Source organism: Aythya ferina, assembly GCF_964211825.1.
Source record: "Aythya ferina genome assembly, contig: HAP1_SCAFFOLD_103, whole genome shotgun sequence".
NCBI lineage: Eukaryota > Metazoa > Chordata > Aves > Anseriformes > Anatidae > Aythya > Aythya ferina.
The window spans coordinates 21,423-37,950 of record NW_028181416.1 but is presented as its reverse complement, the minus strand read 5'-3'; the positions used below and the strand labels follow the sequence as shown (position 1 = coordinate 37,950).

At 45.0% G+C, this 16,528-nt stretch overlaps 1 protein-coding gene and 1 long non-coding RNA gene across 2 annotated transcripts; one reads left to right on the top strand and one right to left on the bottom strand.

Annotated features, from left to right (window-relative positions):
- Nucleotides 1-336: 336 nt before the first annotated feature.
- LOC311428609 lies at nt 337-2,474 on the bottom strand. The gene is made up of 3 exons (XR_014687793.1): nt 2,025-2,474; nt 1,073-1,164; nt 337-645 (listed from the first exon to the last, which is right to left on the bottom strand). It is a non-coding gene; the product is annotated as an uncharacterized lncRNA (long non-coding RNA).
- Nucleotides 2,475-4,567: 2,093 nt separating this feature from the next.
- Nucleotides 4,568-16,073, top strand: LOC311428606 (zinc finger CCCH domain-containing protein 11A-like). Its single transcript, XM_084539971.1, has 9 exons — nt 4,568-4,686; nt 10,101-10,156; nt 12,264-12,316; nt 12,704-12,878; nt 13,079-13,198; nt 13,978-14,101; nt 14,532-14,734; nt 15,415-15,534; nt 16,040-16,073. Exons 4-7 carry the CDS (start codon nt 12,825-12,827, stop codon nt 14,645-14,647), a joined length of 414 nt encoding a protein of 137 aa, XP_084396097.1. The 5' UTR covers nt 4,568-4,686; nt 10,101-10,156; nt 12,264-12,316; nt 12,704-12,824; the 3' UTR covers nt 14,648-14,734; nt 15,415-15,534; nt 16,040-16,073.
- The last annotated feature ends 455 nt before the right edge of the window (nt 16,074-16,528 follow it).

Below are 16,528 nucleotides of genomic sequence, written 5' to 3'. Positions count from 1 at the left end.
TTAAAGAAAAATAGGTGCCTTATACTTCAAACCTCAAGTCAACCTCTACAAATGCTAATTATCTTAGCTGCCGTCAGAAGCAGGATGCTTCAGTAGAGAACGCATCGTCCTTTACTGTGTTTTGAGTCATTCAGAGCTTCCATTTGGCATTTCAGTTTCGAATCCACAATAAAACCTATGCGTTGTATTCCAGACTTGCCCAAAAAAAAGACATGCACATGGAAATAATAAAATTCTACCACCATTATGTCTGAAAGGTTTAAGTTGATTGCACAAACCGCAAGTTTTTGCTTTAGCAGAATTATAAAGAAGTGGATGCTGTGGTTATACCTTGCTGTCGGTCCTTCTTTAGCGCAAGCTGTGCATGCGGGAAGATCTTCTGCACAACTTGTAAAATATTCTCTACTGATCTTTGAAAAAGTGGCTTGAAAATGGGTGATAGTGCTTATACGGGTGAAGCCTTGATCCGGTTTGAAGCTGGAACAACCTTCTTCATAGCCATGAAAAAGTCCTTTGCTTTTATTTTAATAGAATTAACGTCTAGTAGCAACTTCTCCCTACTTGCATAAATCTGAGGATAGCATCGGCGTAGAGAGCACAGCACAGCTTCAGTACATAAAGATTTGATATCTGCACCACAGTATCCTAACAAACAAAAATCAAACGTTACATCGGTCAAGGCCCAGGTTTACAACATGCAACATTTAAAGAATTTGTAATGCCAAAACCAAACAGCTTAACAGGGAATTCAAAGTGCTACCGCTCTGCAGGGGTGTTTCATGTTGCTCACTGCCTGATATCCTGCGCTTATGCAGCTGAAGCAGACTCCTCATCAAAAACTATACTCTTGAGGAAGATGCCCCAGAACCATTTAATGTTCTCAGACAACAAGAGGAACGATAACAAAGAGTAAATAGATGAAAGCATCTCACTCAGATTGCTATGAAGGTGTGCCAGCTGCCTCGTTGACTAGTTGTGCAGCAAGGCACAAGAGCATGGGTACTGCCTGGTACAAGCTAAGGTTCTTTACAACTTGGTCACAAGCAAGAATCCGTTTCTGTTTCAGTCTTACCAATGCATTTCTCAGCTAGTTCATCAAGCAACATGTCCGGTGGCTGAGGGGTCCAGTCACAAGTATGAATCTTGAAAATTTCTTTTCCAACCCTGAAGCAAAATCATTGCATTTTAGCTTGTCCCAAGTTTTCCTTAAAAATACCAACAAGAAACAAACAAACCAAAAGGCAAACAAACAGACAAAAAAAACAGTCCTCCCTCAAAACCCCTCATCTACTAATACACTTTTCTTACTTGCTCAACTTTCAAGTATTTTACAGTTATTTAATATACACTCTGCATTGTCAACCAGGAAATTGAATATTTCTTATTTGTTATACTGAACTTTTTCTAGGAACCTACAGTGAAAGAAAAGGCATTTATAGCTTCAATAACAAGTTTCCAAACTACGAGACCTAAGGACCCAGAGGAAAATACTGTAATGAAAAATTTATCCAGAAACATTTCTTTGCTGTCCAAAAAACTTCTCTAAAACTTAGCAAGCTTTCATTGGGACAGTCTCATTACTTCATCACATTTGCTTTCCAGCCAGTAAATTCACAGAAAGCACTTCTGGCACAATGCTTCCAATTGCTACAATTACTATAAAGAAGAAAAGAATTATGACTCAAACTACTACCACTGATCCGGGGCACAATCAAATGCAAACACATCCCCTATTCACTCATAAGTGAAGGATTGAGACCAAAAACACAACTTCATGATGAAAGCGCCCAAGTGGACTAAATAATTAAGCAAACAGGTACAACTTTGGGAATGAAAGGTTTGATTATAGAACTAACTACTTGGTGGTATCATCCTGACCATATATATCCAGTACCAGATTTGCCCTCCATGGAACAACGCAGTGTCTCCACGTGTCACTCTTTTGTTCAAGTTGTCAATTATTTTTTTTTCCTATAAAGTTGGACTTTGCCATGGTAGCACTAACGTTGAATTTAAGTTCTCACCTCTTAATTTGGCAAGTTGAAGAGGAACTGTCTGCCAAAGCGTCCTGGTCTTCGTAAAGCAGGATCTATAGAATCCAGTCTGTTGGTAGCTCCGATTACCACGATCTCCCCTCTGTTATCTATGCCATCCATAAGCATCTGAAGAGTTGAAACAATGGAACTAATAGAAAAATATAAGTTTTACTTACTGGTTCAGTAAATTTTGATACATTCCACATGACTTTTTTGATGCCGGAATAACCTTCTTCCTAGTGGTCATTCAAAACTGGGAAAAAAATAGTCTACCAAGTCGGGGTTTTTTTGATTTGATAATAAATCTGCAGACTGTTAAGTCATCAAGCACTTCAAGACTGTTTGAAATAATCTCTACGTTAATATAAAAGGAGTACTGCACACTTCTGCTCAGGAAGAAAATCACGGAAAATGTCAACTTTGATTTTAGATGTTGAATTTGTTGCAGTGAGATCTTCCTCATCGCACGATTCTATTTGGATTTAAACCATCTTATCTATGGAGAGACCAAGATTAGGACAAGAACAGCACAGAGTTCAGCATGAAGCCAATCAGGAGCTCAAGTTTGTATTCTTTGTATTCAACTTTACCCTTCTCTTGCTGGAAGGACCTGCTTTTTGACTCTCCTTCTCTTCACTAGGAGCATGTTCCCTCTTGCATTCGTAATGCTCTTTCTCAGTGGTTTTAGTCTTGTCCTTTGTATCTTGGCATCTCTCTGTAACAGCTGAGGAGGAAAGGTTTTTAGAGCTACATTCAGTGTCAGACTTGAGAGAGGAAGTTTGCCGCAATTTCTCACCAGGCTCACAAGACTCTTGTCTCTGCCGGACAAAACGGTTTCTTTTGAAATGAGGTCACGTTCTTTTGATCTTGCTTTCTCCTTGTCTCCACCGTCATCACATTGGTACTGGGCGAGGTATTCATCATTCCCAGGAGATTTCGGAGGGTCCACGACACTGCACAAAATAAAATCACATTTCTCACTTCTGCTGAAGGACATGAATATTAAGAGTAAAACCTTCCAACGTCGAACAAACAAACAAAAACCTCCGAACTACAGGAACCCTCGCAAAGATATGCCATTTAGAAACCTCTCCTGTGATTAGGACACCTTCTTCAGCTCCCAGAGAAAGTGCTTTTTCCCCTCTTGCTTCTGAAGCCATTGCACTAAAAAAGCAAACGCATCTGTCTCCCTCCACATGCTGCTCTGAATAAGAGCCAGAATATTCAAAGCCACTCTATTTGTTCTCCCCACATAGCCGAAAAAACACCAGTTGAAAGAGTTTTCTACCTCTCTCCACGAATTTACATCCACATATCCTATGACTGCAAAAATAGAAGGCGGGGCTCAGGAGAAACAGCCAGTGCTGGAAATGAAAAAAAGCAGCCTGTTTCTTCAGAGTCTTAAGCCTATGCTACTAGGAACAAAACAAAACAAAACAAAACAAAACAAGAGGAGAGGAGAACAACAGCGGGAAATTTACCTATTCTCCAGGTGTTCAATTGCAAAGCCTCCTCTGGAGGATCAACAGTTGTGAATTCAGTGTGCTTAGGAGAAATCAGATCTACATCTGAACCACAACTACTTCAGTAGTATCACGAACTTCTGTTACTCTGAAGAAGCAGTCAGCACCGTTTCTATGTTAGGAAAGAGCTGAACAGAGTCTGTTATTCACATCAAGTAGTCAGGCAGGTTTCTTTAGGAAGGCTGGGTTTCACTAGAACATTACTAGCCTGTAAGCCTCATGGCATCACCTTCCACCTTGACTGCTGAACCTCCTTGCTCCCTACTATCTTCTTTGCCAAGATACAGCTGTCCACATTTACTTTTCCTACTTGGCTGGACTGAATTTAAGAAGATCTTGCATCTAAGAAAGGGAACAAAAGCTGCTGCCCAGCAGCGTCTGGCTCAGGGAGGAGTGAGAAAGCTCTGTGCAGTCCCCAAGGTCCGTGCAGCAGGAGGCAGGAGGTGCTCCAGGCTCACAGCAGCAGTTCCCCTGCGGCCTGTGCAGGGAGAGGCCCCTGGTGGAGCAGGCTGTCCCCCTGCAGCCCATGGGTCCCCCGTGGAGCAGATCTCCACGCTGCAGCCCCCCTGCGGGTGGAGGAGCCCCCGGTGGAGCAGGTGGCTGTGGCCTGGAGGAGGCCGCGGCCTGTGGAGAGCCCCCGCAGGAGCAGGCCCCGGGCTGGACTGGAACAGGCTGTGCTGAGCCTGCTTTGCCCGTGACGCTCCTTGTGGAGGGATCTCCCTGTCCTTCTGGCAGCCCTTGAGCCCTTGCCAGCCTCTTTTCTCCCCTTGGCGTTGGAGGAGGGGCAGGGAGAGAGCGCTTGTGCTGGAGCTCGGCTGCCCAGCTGAGGAAAACCACCACGGCTCTGTCTTGCCGCTGCTGCAGCACGCTGGTAGCAGCCAGCACCGTCTGTTCTTCGAGCCTCAGCAAGCCCACAGCATCTTCCGTGAAGGGATCCCTTTCCTTCACGCCTGACAGGCGCCGCCTCCAGAGGCTGAGGGCTTGTGCCCCGTTTGCAAGCGCTTTCTCAGTGCCCCCTTCCCCAGAGACGGATCCCAGCTGCTTGGCTTCACTGCCCTCTGCTGCCAGGCTCCCGCAGCTGCTATCCCAGCAGCGCAGCGAACATGCGGATAGAAGGCTGCATCATCGTGAGTATCCGCACGTTCCCATGTTACATCTTTCATTTTCCCTCATTCACAATCGTGTTTTTTGGTCAAGAAAAGTTATCACAAGGAAAAAAAGAATTGTACTTCTCTAATAAGTAGTCTTTGTTGTCCGGCCAGTATCAGTAAAAATCCCTGCTCGCCGGTAACTAGAGCCCTTCATAGACCAGCGGGGGGCAGGGGAAAGGCCTCCTGCCCGGCCGGGCTCCCCTCTGCTGCCCTGAGGGGGAGCAGGCCGTGTCGCGGGCCCTGTGGGTCGGGGTGCCCTTAGGGGAGGGGGGGGGGGTGAAGGGCGCAGGGCCTGGAGGCAGGGCTGGGGGCTGGGGTGTTCCCTCCCCCTGTACCAGCCCCTTCTGGGCCCTGTGAGACGCGGAGCTGCTGCCCGGGGTTAGGCCCAAGGTCTCCTGTCAGGCCCGGGGCCGCCCTTCCCCTCGCCCTGCCCTTCCCTCCCGCTCCTGAACCCTTCGTCAGGCCTTGCTGGGCCCTCTGTCCGGCTGTCTGTCCATCCATCCGAACCTCTGGCCATCTGTCCCACCACCCTGCCCCGTCCCTGCCCTCTCCCTAAGGAAGCAAAGAGTCCCCGGGCTGCCATCATGGGGGGGGTAGAGGGGAGAGGGGAGGTTCTGCTGAGAAAAAAATGAAAGATTTCCCCCTTAACGGGCGCCTTGCTAGTTCTTTCGAGTTCCAACCTTCTGCCTTCCTTCCGTAGCAGTGCCTCTAAGGGGTGCGCTGTAAGGCAGCCCTCATCTGGCGCGTTGCTCCTCCGTTCCCCCAAGGAACTGCCTTCAGGATCTGACTAACTCTGGATGCACCCGGTTGTCGCCTTAATTTCTCCTTTAGCTTGCTGAAAACAAGCCGGTTGGGTGACCTTTTGCGTTTCTCGCTTAAAATTTGGATCGAGGAGGTCTGTGTTTCCTTACGCTGATGTCCACGCTGAAGGTGCAGAAGGGTTCCGTGCTGTTGCTTGGGTCAGCCTTGTTGCCAGGTTTGGAATGTTTAGCCTACCGGTGCTTCGGTGCTGTTGGGCTGCACTCAGAGTGTGAGCTCTGGGCGTTATTTCTCAAATACTGCGTTATTTGAGCGTACAGACCCGAGATATTCTGCGGAGAGGTGATTTAAGGCACGTCAGAACCACCGCTGCAGCGTGTGCCAGCGTCGGACGCCCGTTCGAGTGATCGGGCGGAGCAGGTGAATTGAATTTGGTGCTGGGTGGCGAGGTGGTGTTGGGGGAAGAGCTAGGCTAAGGAGAGCTTCCTCTTGCTCTGCCCCTTCCCATCTCAAATGGCCGCTTCCTGGGGAGATGGGTTCGTTGGGAGGTTAACTACAACGTTACAGTGAGGATGAGGAATCACCTTTAGTCCCGTAGGTATTTGCTGCCAGGCCGCAGCGTTGATTTCAGAAATTGTATTTAAAAAAGGGAAAAGAAAGGAAAGATGTATTCTTTAACATACTCTCTTTTCTCGGAGAGTAGATGGAGGAGCTTCAGCCGTGCCCTTCCTCCGGAAACGATTCCCAGTGTCTGCTCAGACACTGAGGAGGAAAATGGAGGAGAGCCACCCGATAGAAATAAAGGAAAGAAGGGGTCATGGATTAAGGGAAAAGCACTACTTAAAAAATTGGTGCTCTCTAAAAACGGGTTAAGGGTTTGGGACCTGCAGGTGCTGCCTACACCTGTGTGCGTTGCAGTCGTGCCTGTTGCCACTGAGCAAAACGGGGAGAGCTGCTTTGTCGAACGCGGCGTGTTAAAGCACGTGCCACTGCCTGGAAGAAAAGCACGGACTTCCCTCGTGTGGGCCTTCTTCCCTAGCGATCTGTGGTTTACCTGATGGTTTCCCATAAGCTGAGAATGTTTAAAAGAAAAAAAAAAAAAAACAAAAATCAAAAACCAACACCAACGTTGAGAGTGGTGAAGCAGATCCTCACGTGGGGACTCAGAATCAGCGGTGACCTCACCATGCGAAGCATTGTGTGTGCTTCGGGTTGGGGCTGCTGCGAGCCTCGCAGCGGGGAGGGAGAGCGGATCCGGGGTGCCTCTGTGTCAGCCCTCTGCCCTGGTGGCTTTGTGAGCACTGAGTGTTTGACTCCTGTGTTCCCAGCTTTCGCTTCCGCACCTGCGGTGTGGCAGAGCCAGCGAGCTGCTTGCTCAGCTGGAGGAGGAAGAGGAGTGACCTCAACATTGCCGAGGTAAAGCACAATTATTGAAAAGATTTGGCAAAGATGTGGGTTGTACCAGCGCGGCTGCTGCAGCTGCAGCAGATCCTGGAGCATTGGAGAAGATAGAGAGGGTTTTCTTCATGAAAAGAATGCTGTTAAAAGTGTTTTCATGCCAGAAATTAGGATAAACGCCTCTGTTGTTTGACATCCTCTATTGAGCTGGCACATTGGCATTACAGCGTACCTGGCACGCTGTTTGTATTAAAAAAAAAAGGTATTTTATTCAGGGCAGGCCAGAAACCTGCCTTGGCACTTGCACATCGCAGCAATGCTTACAGACCCTGCATCCTGGCTGCCAGGCCAGGATCTAAATCCGATGGTGCTGTTGGTAAACTGAAGCTCAGGAAGCGCTTCTGGGTTTTTTTGTCCTTCCATGTGAATTTTTACCCTGTGAAGATGGTGTATGAAGCTATTTTCGTAACAACAAATAGGTTTAAAAGCAGTTTCAGTTTAACATCTACACGCTTGGGTGTTATTAACAGAGCTTTGTATACTGAGCTGGTGCTTGGTAGGAGAAAAAACATCAATCTTACCTGGGAAACCTGGACCCCCTCAGCTACATACTGCTATGAGGAAACTCAGATGTAAGAACACACTTAAATAACACCTCACCAGAGCTGTTGTGCTCCTGACCACCAAAGGCACCTTTTTCCAACACCGTCGTACTGGAAGTTGATGCAGCTGGTTCCATCCGTAACGTGTGACTGTACAGTGCTGTAAAAGAACTATTTTTTCACAGCTTTGGAGAAAGTGAAGCAGAGAAAACCACGCATAACCACTGATACCTGGACCCCAAACTGCCACAGGCTGACGGTGATGCCCACTGGATATCTCCTGATACCCTGCTGCCTTCTGACTGCTCCAGCAGAAGTCCTGTTTTAATTAGCCAGCAGGTCCCTCTGAGGGAGGGACTTTGCTAAAACTCCTGCCGTAGGAAGTATCCTACGGGAGCCAAGTTGCTAAACTGATGTGTGGTTTTCCCTTAACCCCCTCACCCCTGACTTTCCAGCTCCTGACAGCACTGCCAACGTGTGCAGTGTCACCGTGTGCCAACTAGGTGCCAGCTGCCATGGTTTATATATTGTAAAATTAGTGATTTGGGACTCGTGAGCACTGAGGAGAGGCTAGCAATTGCTTAAGAGCTTTCCTTGTGTCGCTCTGGGGCAGGGAGATGGGTGAAACATCTTAGGCTTGAAAGTGATTCCCTGCAGAGTGACGTGCTCAGATCTGCACAACAGATCTGTCGTTTTGGTCACCTTATTAGATCCCTGCTTGAGAGGTTGCTTGCAAGAATCGATTCCTCTTCACCTTGATGTGTCAAGCTAAAGACAAATCTGTGCCGAAGCACTGTTTGATCAGACGAGTGCCTCAGTTCAGGATTGTTCTTTGACAGCTACAGAAACAGCAGGACGATCAGCGCCTTCAGGAACAGATGAATTTGATCTTGAGGCTGTCGTAAAACAGGTCCCTGAAGTCTGAAGACTCTTCAAATAGTTTGGGCCAGCAAGGAGCAGCTGTACGTGGCGGCTGCGGTAACTCGGGGCTCCGAGTCTCAGAGAGCGTGGTGAAAGGTGACCCCCAGCTGGCTGCTGGAGGAAGCTGAGGCAGCGTTCAGCTCTAACCTTTGCCTTCTTGGCTGGCATCTTTGCACTCCTGCTGTCAGTGGGTGTTGAGTGTCCTTCCCGGCAGCCTCAGAACGTGCCCTCAGATGTAGGCAGCATTTAGCAGCTAGAATTCCCTCAAATAGAAAGAGTACAAATGATGCGTTTTCTGCTTTTGCTTTGGAACTCTTAGCTTGAGGTTTTCCTGCAGGCCATGAGGTTTCTTGCAGCAGCAGGGATGAGTTGTGTTAGCAAGAGGCTGTTCTGTGCTTCGACTGTGGGAAGATGAATGGTTACGTGTGCACCGTTAAATATAACTTGACACCTAGCACACCGCACTTGCAGCCTGTGGGGTGCTTTAACAAGCAGGTAAATCAGCAGAGGCTGTTTTGCAGCCGGGGTGATGCTGGGTGATTAAAAAGCAGGGGCAGAACAAGGAGTTTCTAGTGTTTGTTCTTGCTTGTCATCCGACTCTCCACTTCCACTGTTCTTTAAAAAAAACAAAAACAAACAAACAAACAAATAAAAAAAAAAAACAAGCAAGGGGTAAGCATCTTAATATCTTTATTATAAATGGAAGGCACAAAAGAGGCCAGCAACAGAGACTGTCCAAGAGAAATGCTTTGTGCTTTATAAACAAACAAGGAAGTACCCTTAGGTGGGTGTGATAATCCTCCTCTAATGCGTTTTTGGGGTGCAAAAATAGATTTGTTCCTTTCTTGCTCTTCTCTGCAGGACAAAGGCAGAATAGGCACTGCAAAGTTAGACCAGGGAGGTCAGTTTGTTCCGTACTGAGAAAGACAAGCCTGTAAAACAAACTAGACAGATTTTCTTTGTACTATTCATCTTCCTTCAGCAAAGGCAAAGCTTATGACACTTGTTGGTGTGTATTTCCAGACCCCCAGCTACTGGCACTGTAGCGCATCTCTAATTCTTTGGTACAAAAGGTTCAAAATCTCTTAATGCAAAAATTTTACCAGCACCCTGGAGCAAAAAAAAAGAAATCTAAAACCCTTACCAACTTCTATTACAGACCTGCTGAGTGCACCAGAGTTACTCATTTTTATTCAGGCTTTCAGGGGCAACTTCAGTTGGTTTAGCGCTTGGATTGCTATGTTGGCAGATGTCAGTTTAAAAAAAAAAAAAGCTTTTGAGGTCCTTTTTAAAATGAGACTGCTTTTTTGGAATTTGGAATACTGCAAGGTATCGTTGGTTTTGCTTTCTTCCCATTCCTTAGACCAGATCCATTCAGATTCTGAACAGCGTTCCCGGTGTGTTCAGGAAAATGGAAGGCAACAAGCAAAATGATGAGCTCCTTGGGCAGTCAAAAGAGCTAAATCTGGAGAGTGTTTTGAGTCAAACTTCCATGCTAAGGAGCACCAGTAATTGTTAGAAGTAGCTGCAGAGGAACCTGCATGGCACTGGGTGTGTTTCTGAAGGTGCTAAAGGTCCGAAGTGACGATTCCTATCCATACTAAAGGAGAGAAGGAAACCTTGCACTTAACTACTGTTTTTATTCCCTTTGTCCAGCAGTCAAAAGCAGTAACTAATATGAGAACCCAACTTTTCCTCTCTTTATTTTAGATTTGGGAAAATTCCCTGCCAAAACAATATTTCCTGGAAAATTCACTAGTGTTTGTGTGAGTAAAAGCTTCCAACCTTTTATTATTAATTTGTAAGAACTATTTCATCCACTTTTGTCCAGAAGAGTCAGAAATAATTTGCACAGAAATGTGCAGCGTTTTAATGAAAGGATTCAGAATCACTCTGAATTGAACTTTATCTGGTCTGGTTGCAGGTTTTGTGACATTTAGTGTCTTTAAAAAAAAAAAAAATCAAAATTTCTGACTTCATATCAGAAAAAAAGAAAAAAAAATGCTTGTGGCGAAATAAAATCTGTTGCAGCTCTGCTCATCGAAAACTCATTGGCTGTTAAATTGGACCTAAGTCGTCTTCTCTAACCTTTCATGATCCTGCAGCAATGGCTGATGATGGATATATGGATTAGGGAACAGCACGTGATGGCAAACCTGTGGTATTTGCTACTGTACTGGGTCTGGCTGGAATGTTTACTTTCCCGGCAGCAGCCCATACAGTGCCGTACTCTGTACTTGTAGCTGGAACAGCAGTGTTATCACACCAGTGTTGTGTGTACTGCTGAGCAGCAGTGGCACAGCATTGGGCCTTTCTCTAACCCTCCTAGGGGGTGGGCAAAAAGGTGAGGAGAGAAACATCACTAGGGCAGCTGACCTAAACCAATCAAAGGGATATTCCATACCATGTGATGTCCCACTCAGCAATAAAAGGTGGAAACAGGAAGAAGAGGGGAGGGGTGGGCTCTCGTTGGGAAAACGTCGGTCCTCCTCTCGAACACCGGCTGCGTGCGTTGAGGCCTTGCTTCAAGGACGTGGTCAATCATGGCTCATTTGTGGGAAGTAGAGAGTAATTTCTTTCCTCTGCACTTCCATATAGCCTTCATTTATTTTGTTTGTTTGTTTTCCTCCCTTCTTTTTATTTTTCCTTTTCCCCTCCCTTTTCCCCTTTCCCTTTTTATTTCCCCTTAGTTAAATTGTTTAGTTCATGGTAGTCTTTATTTAATTATTATAATTTTTTCCCTTTAATTAAATTATCCTTATCTCAACCCGTGAGTTGTTCTTTGCTTTACTTCTCCCCCTCCTCATCTAAAGGAGGGGGAGTGAGAGAGCGGTTGTGGGGTTTAGCTGCCCAGCACGGTAAAACCACCACAGCTACAGCGCAGAAAGAAAAACCAAATTGCTTCCAAAAAATCAAAGTAATTCAAAATCCTTGGTATCATGCAGCCGTGCCACTGGCAAAGTGAGCATTCCCCTGCCTCTCAAAGCTTGCTGTACCCTTGATCTGCTGTCTTGCTGCTGTTAATTGATTGCAACTCTACATGTCTGATCAGGGCTACGAGTTGTTCTCGATATGGAGATCATACAACATATACTGTGCACGCTTGTGTGTATAGATATGTTTATCCTGTATGCATGTACATCCGTATGCATATTTGTGTGCTGGCCCCCAGATCCCTCATGTTACAAAGCATCGGCCTCGAAGGCATACTCATCAAAATCTTTTGCAGAGCCTCCATTTTTTTCTAGTTCCCTCAAAATGAGAGAATTTTTACGCGCTCTCTGTGTCGAAAAGGCAAAAATTCTGATTTTCAGTGTCGCTCTCGCTAACTTTCTCTCACTCCCTCCTCGTGTGTGTATAAACACAGATGTGTGTATGCGTATGCACATCTGTGGATTTAGATGCACTGGTATGTTTTTTGCTGTACAGGTAATAAAGACGGGGAAAGGTTTTTGTGTTTTCTTAATAGGTGAAGAAATCTTGAAGACCAGAGATTGGAACATGCTGAATTTTAAATTAAAAAAAAAAAAAGAAAAAAAAAGTTAAATTGTCCGGCTGTGGAAGATGGAGCCTCATTTTTGCAGCCACTTTGAATCACGAGTTCATCTCTAAATGCGCTGTTTTTTTTTTTTTTTTGTTTTTGTTTTGTTTTGGTTTTTGGTTTTTATTTTTTTGAAGAGCTAACTAACCGTGGCTGCATCCAGTCTGAGAGAGCATTCAAATGGACTTGCTTCCTCTCTTAGTTATAAGCTGTTTAAAAGCGCATCCTTTGTTTGAATTGTGGATGAGAGGTTCCCTTGGCAAAGTGAGGAGGAAAATTCTTCCTACCCCTTTATTATTAATTCACGGATTCAGTCTTGGTTCGGCCTACAGGAGCAGTTAACTGGAAGCCTTTGAAGATCGATAACTTTGCTGAGGTTGTCCAGGTAGGTGAAATCGAAGACCCACAGGGCCTGGAACGTGCTGTTTAATGCGTCCTAACTGTGTTCTAGAGAAGTTATTTGTAGCCATAGTTGATTATTGACTTGCATGTATCATCAGGTGGTTTTTTAAGGAGTGACTCCGTTTTCAGGCTTCCAGATGTGCTCCAAGTCATATTATTGAGGATGTGGAAGAGAACGCTTGCTGACAAAGCTCCTGGCAGCTTTACAGAACTTTAATATTTAGTTAGTTCATGTAACAGCTGATTTCAAGGCTTTGCTCTCTTTGAGAGACTGATAACTTGATTTGATTAACTGAAGAAAGCTGGAAAAATGTTTGTTCCTCATTATTTTTCACTTGTTACTTTCTTTCGGGTTACTTTTAAAAAGAAGATTTCACTGATCACAAGCCAGTAGAAGACTTTCAGCCCAAGCAAGGGTGAAGACAGCTCTCTCCAAGAGCAGAGGAAGTCCCTGTGGAGAGAACCCGAGCTTGTTAGCAGAACTCGTCGGCATGTCTAAACAAGGAGACGATTGCTACTTCTATTTCTATTCTACCTGTAGCAAGGTATGGCTGGCTTTCCTTTGCTTTGCTTTTTTTCCCCCTTTTTTTCAGGAAGGAGTAGATTAGGAGGAGGAAGCACACTGGTCTTTGGTTAACTTGAGAACCAGATAGATTGTGAATTCAGTTGTAGCACCATTAGGCAGCAGCATGGCCATTTTTGAGGCTGTACTCTATTTTCCTTGTTGGTTTCCTTTTGGTTCCAGGGAGACAAATGTGCCTACCGCCACTGCGAAGCTGCTCTGGGCAATGAGACGGTCTGCAAGCTGTGGCAGGAGGGTCGTTGTTTCAGGAATGTCTGCCGATTCAGACACATGGAAATTGACGTGAGTGCCTAACAATGTGTTCTCAAAATAAATCCACAAAAGCATTTTTCAGTGCCGTAGGTGTACTGATTGTGCTTTTGCAGGATAGATTTGTTTGCTTCAAAATCATACTGGTTTCTGTTACCAAGAGAGGGGGTGGGAGGAAGCAGAGGGAAATAAAATCAATGCCTTAGGTATGTCTTAGCAAGATATTTGTTTATTTTTTTTTATTAGATGCTGACAGTTTTCTCAAGAGATGCAGAATAGCTGTTAAATAGACTGCTAAAACGTGCTGGAGCAGGGGGGTAATAAACAGGCTGTTCTATCCTCATGGGAGCAGGCTTGATAATGAACTATCAGGTGTCTTCTGACCCACAGTCCTTCAGATAACGCTGTTGTAGCTGCCTGGGGTAGGAAGTGGGGAAAGTTAAAGGTGCAGCAGAACTAAGTCTCCAAGAAGTAGTTCTAGACAGGGTTAACCTAGGCAATTTCAGATGTTCTTTTTCCCTCTGAATAATCCTAGTATAATCCTAGGTGTATTAGTTTAAGCCACCCTCAAGTGATGTCTGAGAGTGCCTGTCTTCTCAAACTGAGTGATGACCAAACTAAATGTGCATAGTGGTTACAGCTTATGCAAACTTTGTGAATATGCCCAGAAATACTACACTTAACTGAGAAACTGACCTTTGGAATGCTGTTTCAGCACTGTGTTGTGACAGCTGTCACGATCTGGAGCTGTGCATCTCTTTGCAAGCCTCAGGTGCATGTTATCACGAGCTTTTCTTTCTTTCTGTCTTCAGAAAAAGCGCAGTGAGATTCCTTGCTACTGGGAGAAGCAGCCGGGAGGCTGTCAGAAAGCCAACTGTGCTTTTCATCATGCAAAGGGACGTTACATCGATGGACAATTCTTACCACCAAGCAAGAGTGAGTTTAGGTCCTTTTTCTTTAAGCGCTGAAGAATTAATTTTGAGTATTACTTAGTGGGTGCCAATCCTGTAGGGGGCGTCAGGTAACTGTTCATTTGTGAGGGCAGGAAAAGGTCTGCAGTCATAGGTGTACTGCACCGAGTGTACTGCTGGTGTTTGTTTTCTGCTTTCGTGCTCAGCTTCTCTTTGCTTTGTGTGATGTTTGCCTTGCAGTTTGCTTCCTGTTGTTTCCTCTTTTGCTGGGTGGTAGGGAGATGTGTTGTTGTTGGAAGGGAAATCATTGTTCACGGTGTAAGCAGTGATGGGATGGGCAAAAGGAGATGCTGAATTCGTTGTCTGTGCGGGTTATCTGCCTTTGCTACCATCTCTTTGCATTGTGGTCAAAGTTTTAAACTGCCATATTACCGATGATCCTCGTCTTCCTCTAGCTACACTGCCAAGTCCGCCTGAGTGCGCGGACGATGATCTGAAAGTGGCTCAGATGTCACTGCAGCAAAACAAACTTTCTGTCCAGTCAAATCCCTCTCCACAGCTAAGGGGGTGACGAAAGTGGAAAACTCTGAAAATGTCCCAAGCCCTACACACCCTCCAGTTGTAATCAATGCTGCAGATGATGATGAAGATGATGATGGTGAGCATGTTTTGGTTCTTGGAAGGAATTTGTGCTGTAAATGATTGTGTAAATCTTTGTTTCTTGAAGGAATTTGTGCTGTAAATGAATGTGTTAAATCTTTGGTTCTTGAAGGAATTTGTGCTGTAAATGAATGTGTTAAATCTTTGGTTCTTGGAAGGAATTTGTGCTGTAAATGAATGTGTTAAATCTTTGGTTCTTGGAAGGAATCTGTGCTGTAAATGAGTGTATAAATCACAGATGACCTGAGGTCTGACTAGCGATAGGGCAGGCAGTCTGGCCAGGTCACTGGTGGCTTTGTCTGGCAGTCAGTGGACAGAAGCTGAAACGTTGGAGGAAAGCTTAGAACCACTCCTGGCTTTAGCTGGTCTTTTGTGTAAAGTTCTATGTGAAACTAGGAAGGAAATTTCTTTTTTCTGTCTGAAGAGCAATGTGTTGTGTAGTAGTTAAAGCTGCAGAGAGAATCTAGAGTCCTAGATGTTTTGTCCTAGTGTATTCTACTTAGGAGTTCATCAGGTCAGTGTAGCTGTTTAAAAACAAACAAACAAACAAACAAACAAACAAAAAAAAAACAGCAACAAAGTTTTTTATATGAACCATGGGCTGAAGTGTCACTGCATGAGCTACGTAATCACGACCAACCTGGTCTATGCATAACTGAATCGATTTTTCCCCTTCAGACCAACTTTCTGAGGAAGGAGAAGAAACTAAAACTCCCGTCCAGCATCCAGCTGCGGAAGGCAAAAATGGATTACGGGTGATTTCCACTCGGAAAGGCAGTTCTATTACTACTAAACAAGGTATGCCAGCACCTTAGTAGGATAAATCAGAAGAACTTGACAGTTAAGTCAAAAGCAGCGTGGTGTAAAAACACAACAAAATGTAGGGGTGCTGAATGGAGTCGGTTATTTCCATGATCTCATTTCTGCCATTAATACCATCATGTGCCCATTGGGTCAGAAAGGTGAACTCCTTTTCTTTACTTTTGGAGAACAAAACAGGGCCACAGCATGGAGTTTAAATGGCTGCACGTGCAGCCTTGCAACCACTGCTGATAAGCCATATCTAACGATAGAGGGATCTAATATTGTGTAAATGGATTAAAATTAAAACTACATTTTGAACCCTGAAGGATGAAAGGAGGGGCAAAATGCCATTGGTTCTATGGCTCTTTCACTTGTGAGGAGTGTTGACAGGCTTTATTCGAAATACTTCAGAAAGTTCCTGAGCGCTAAGAAGCCTGAGGACCTGTGGTCCTCAGTGAGTGCCTCTAAGCCTGTCTCATGAACTGTTTCCTGTTTTCAGAGGGCAATCTGAATTTTGGAATAAAAACACTTGAGGAAATCAAATGGCAGAAGATGAAGGAAAAAAATAAGAGACACGGTGGTGAGTTAATATTGCCTACTTTCTTATCCTGTTCACGGCAGGTGATGGTGACTGGGAGCTGCTTGAGGGACAGACTTCCATTTTTAGCTGGGGGCATAAAGCAACCTGATTCTCAGCCAGCTGGTATTCTAAATGGGAGTCCAAAGGGCAACCAGAGGCAAATTAGTCACCTCTCTTCTTTACATGCTCTGCTTGCTGTATTTTTGACAGTAACAAATCATTTAAAGTTTTTTGTTCTTTGTGATAGTTTTTTATGTTGGGTAAACTTCCTTACGTTTTGGTTGCTCTGAACAGAAGGTTCTTCAAGATCTTCTCTTCGTCCCGTTGATTCTATGATTTTTCCTGCTCCAGAAGAGGAAAATGTCCGGACAGTGGTGAGAACTGTGACAGTGTCTTCCAAGAAAGGTA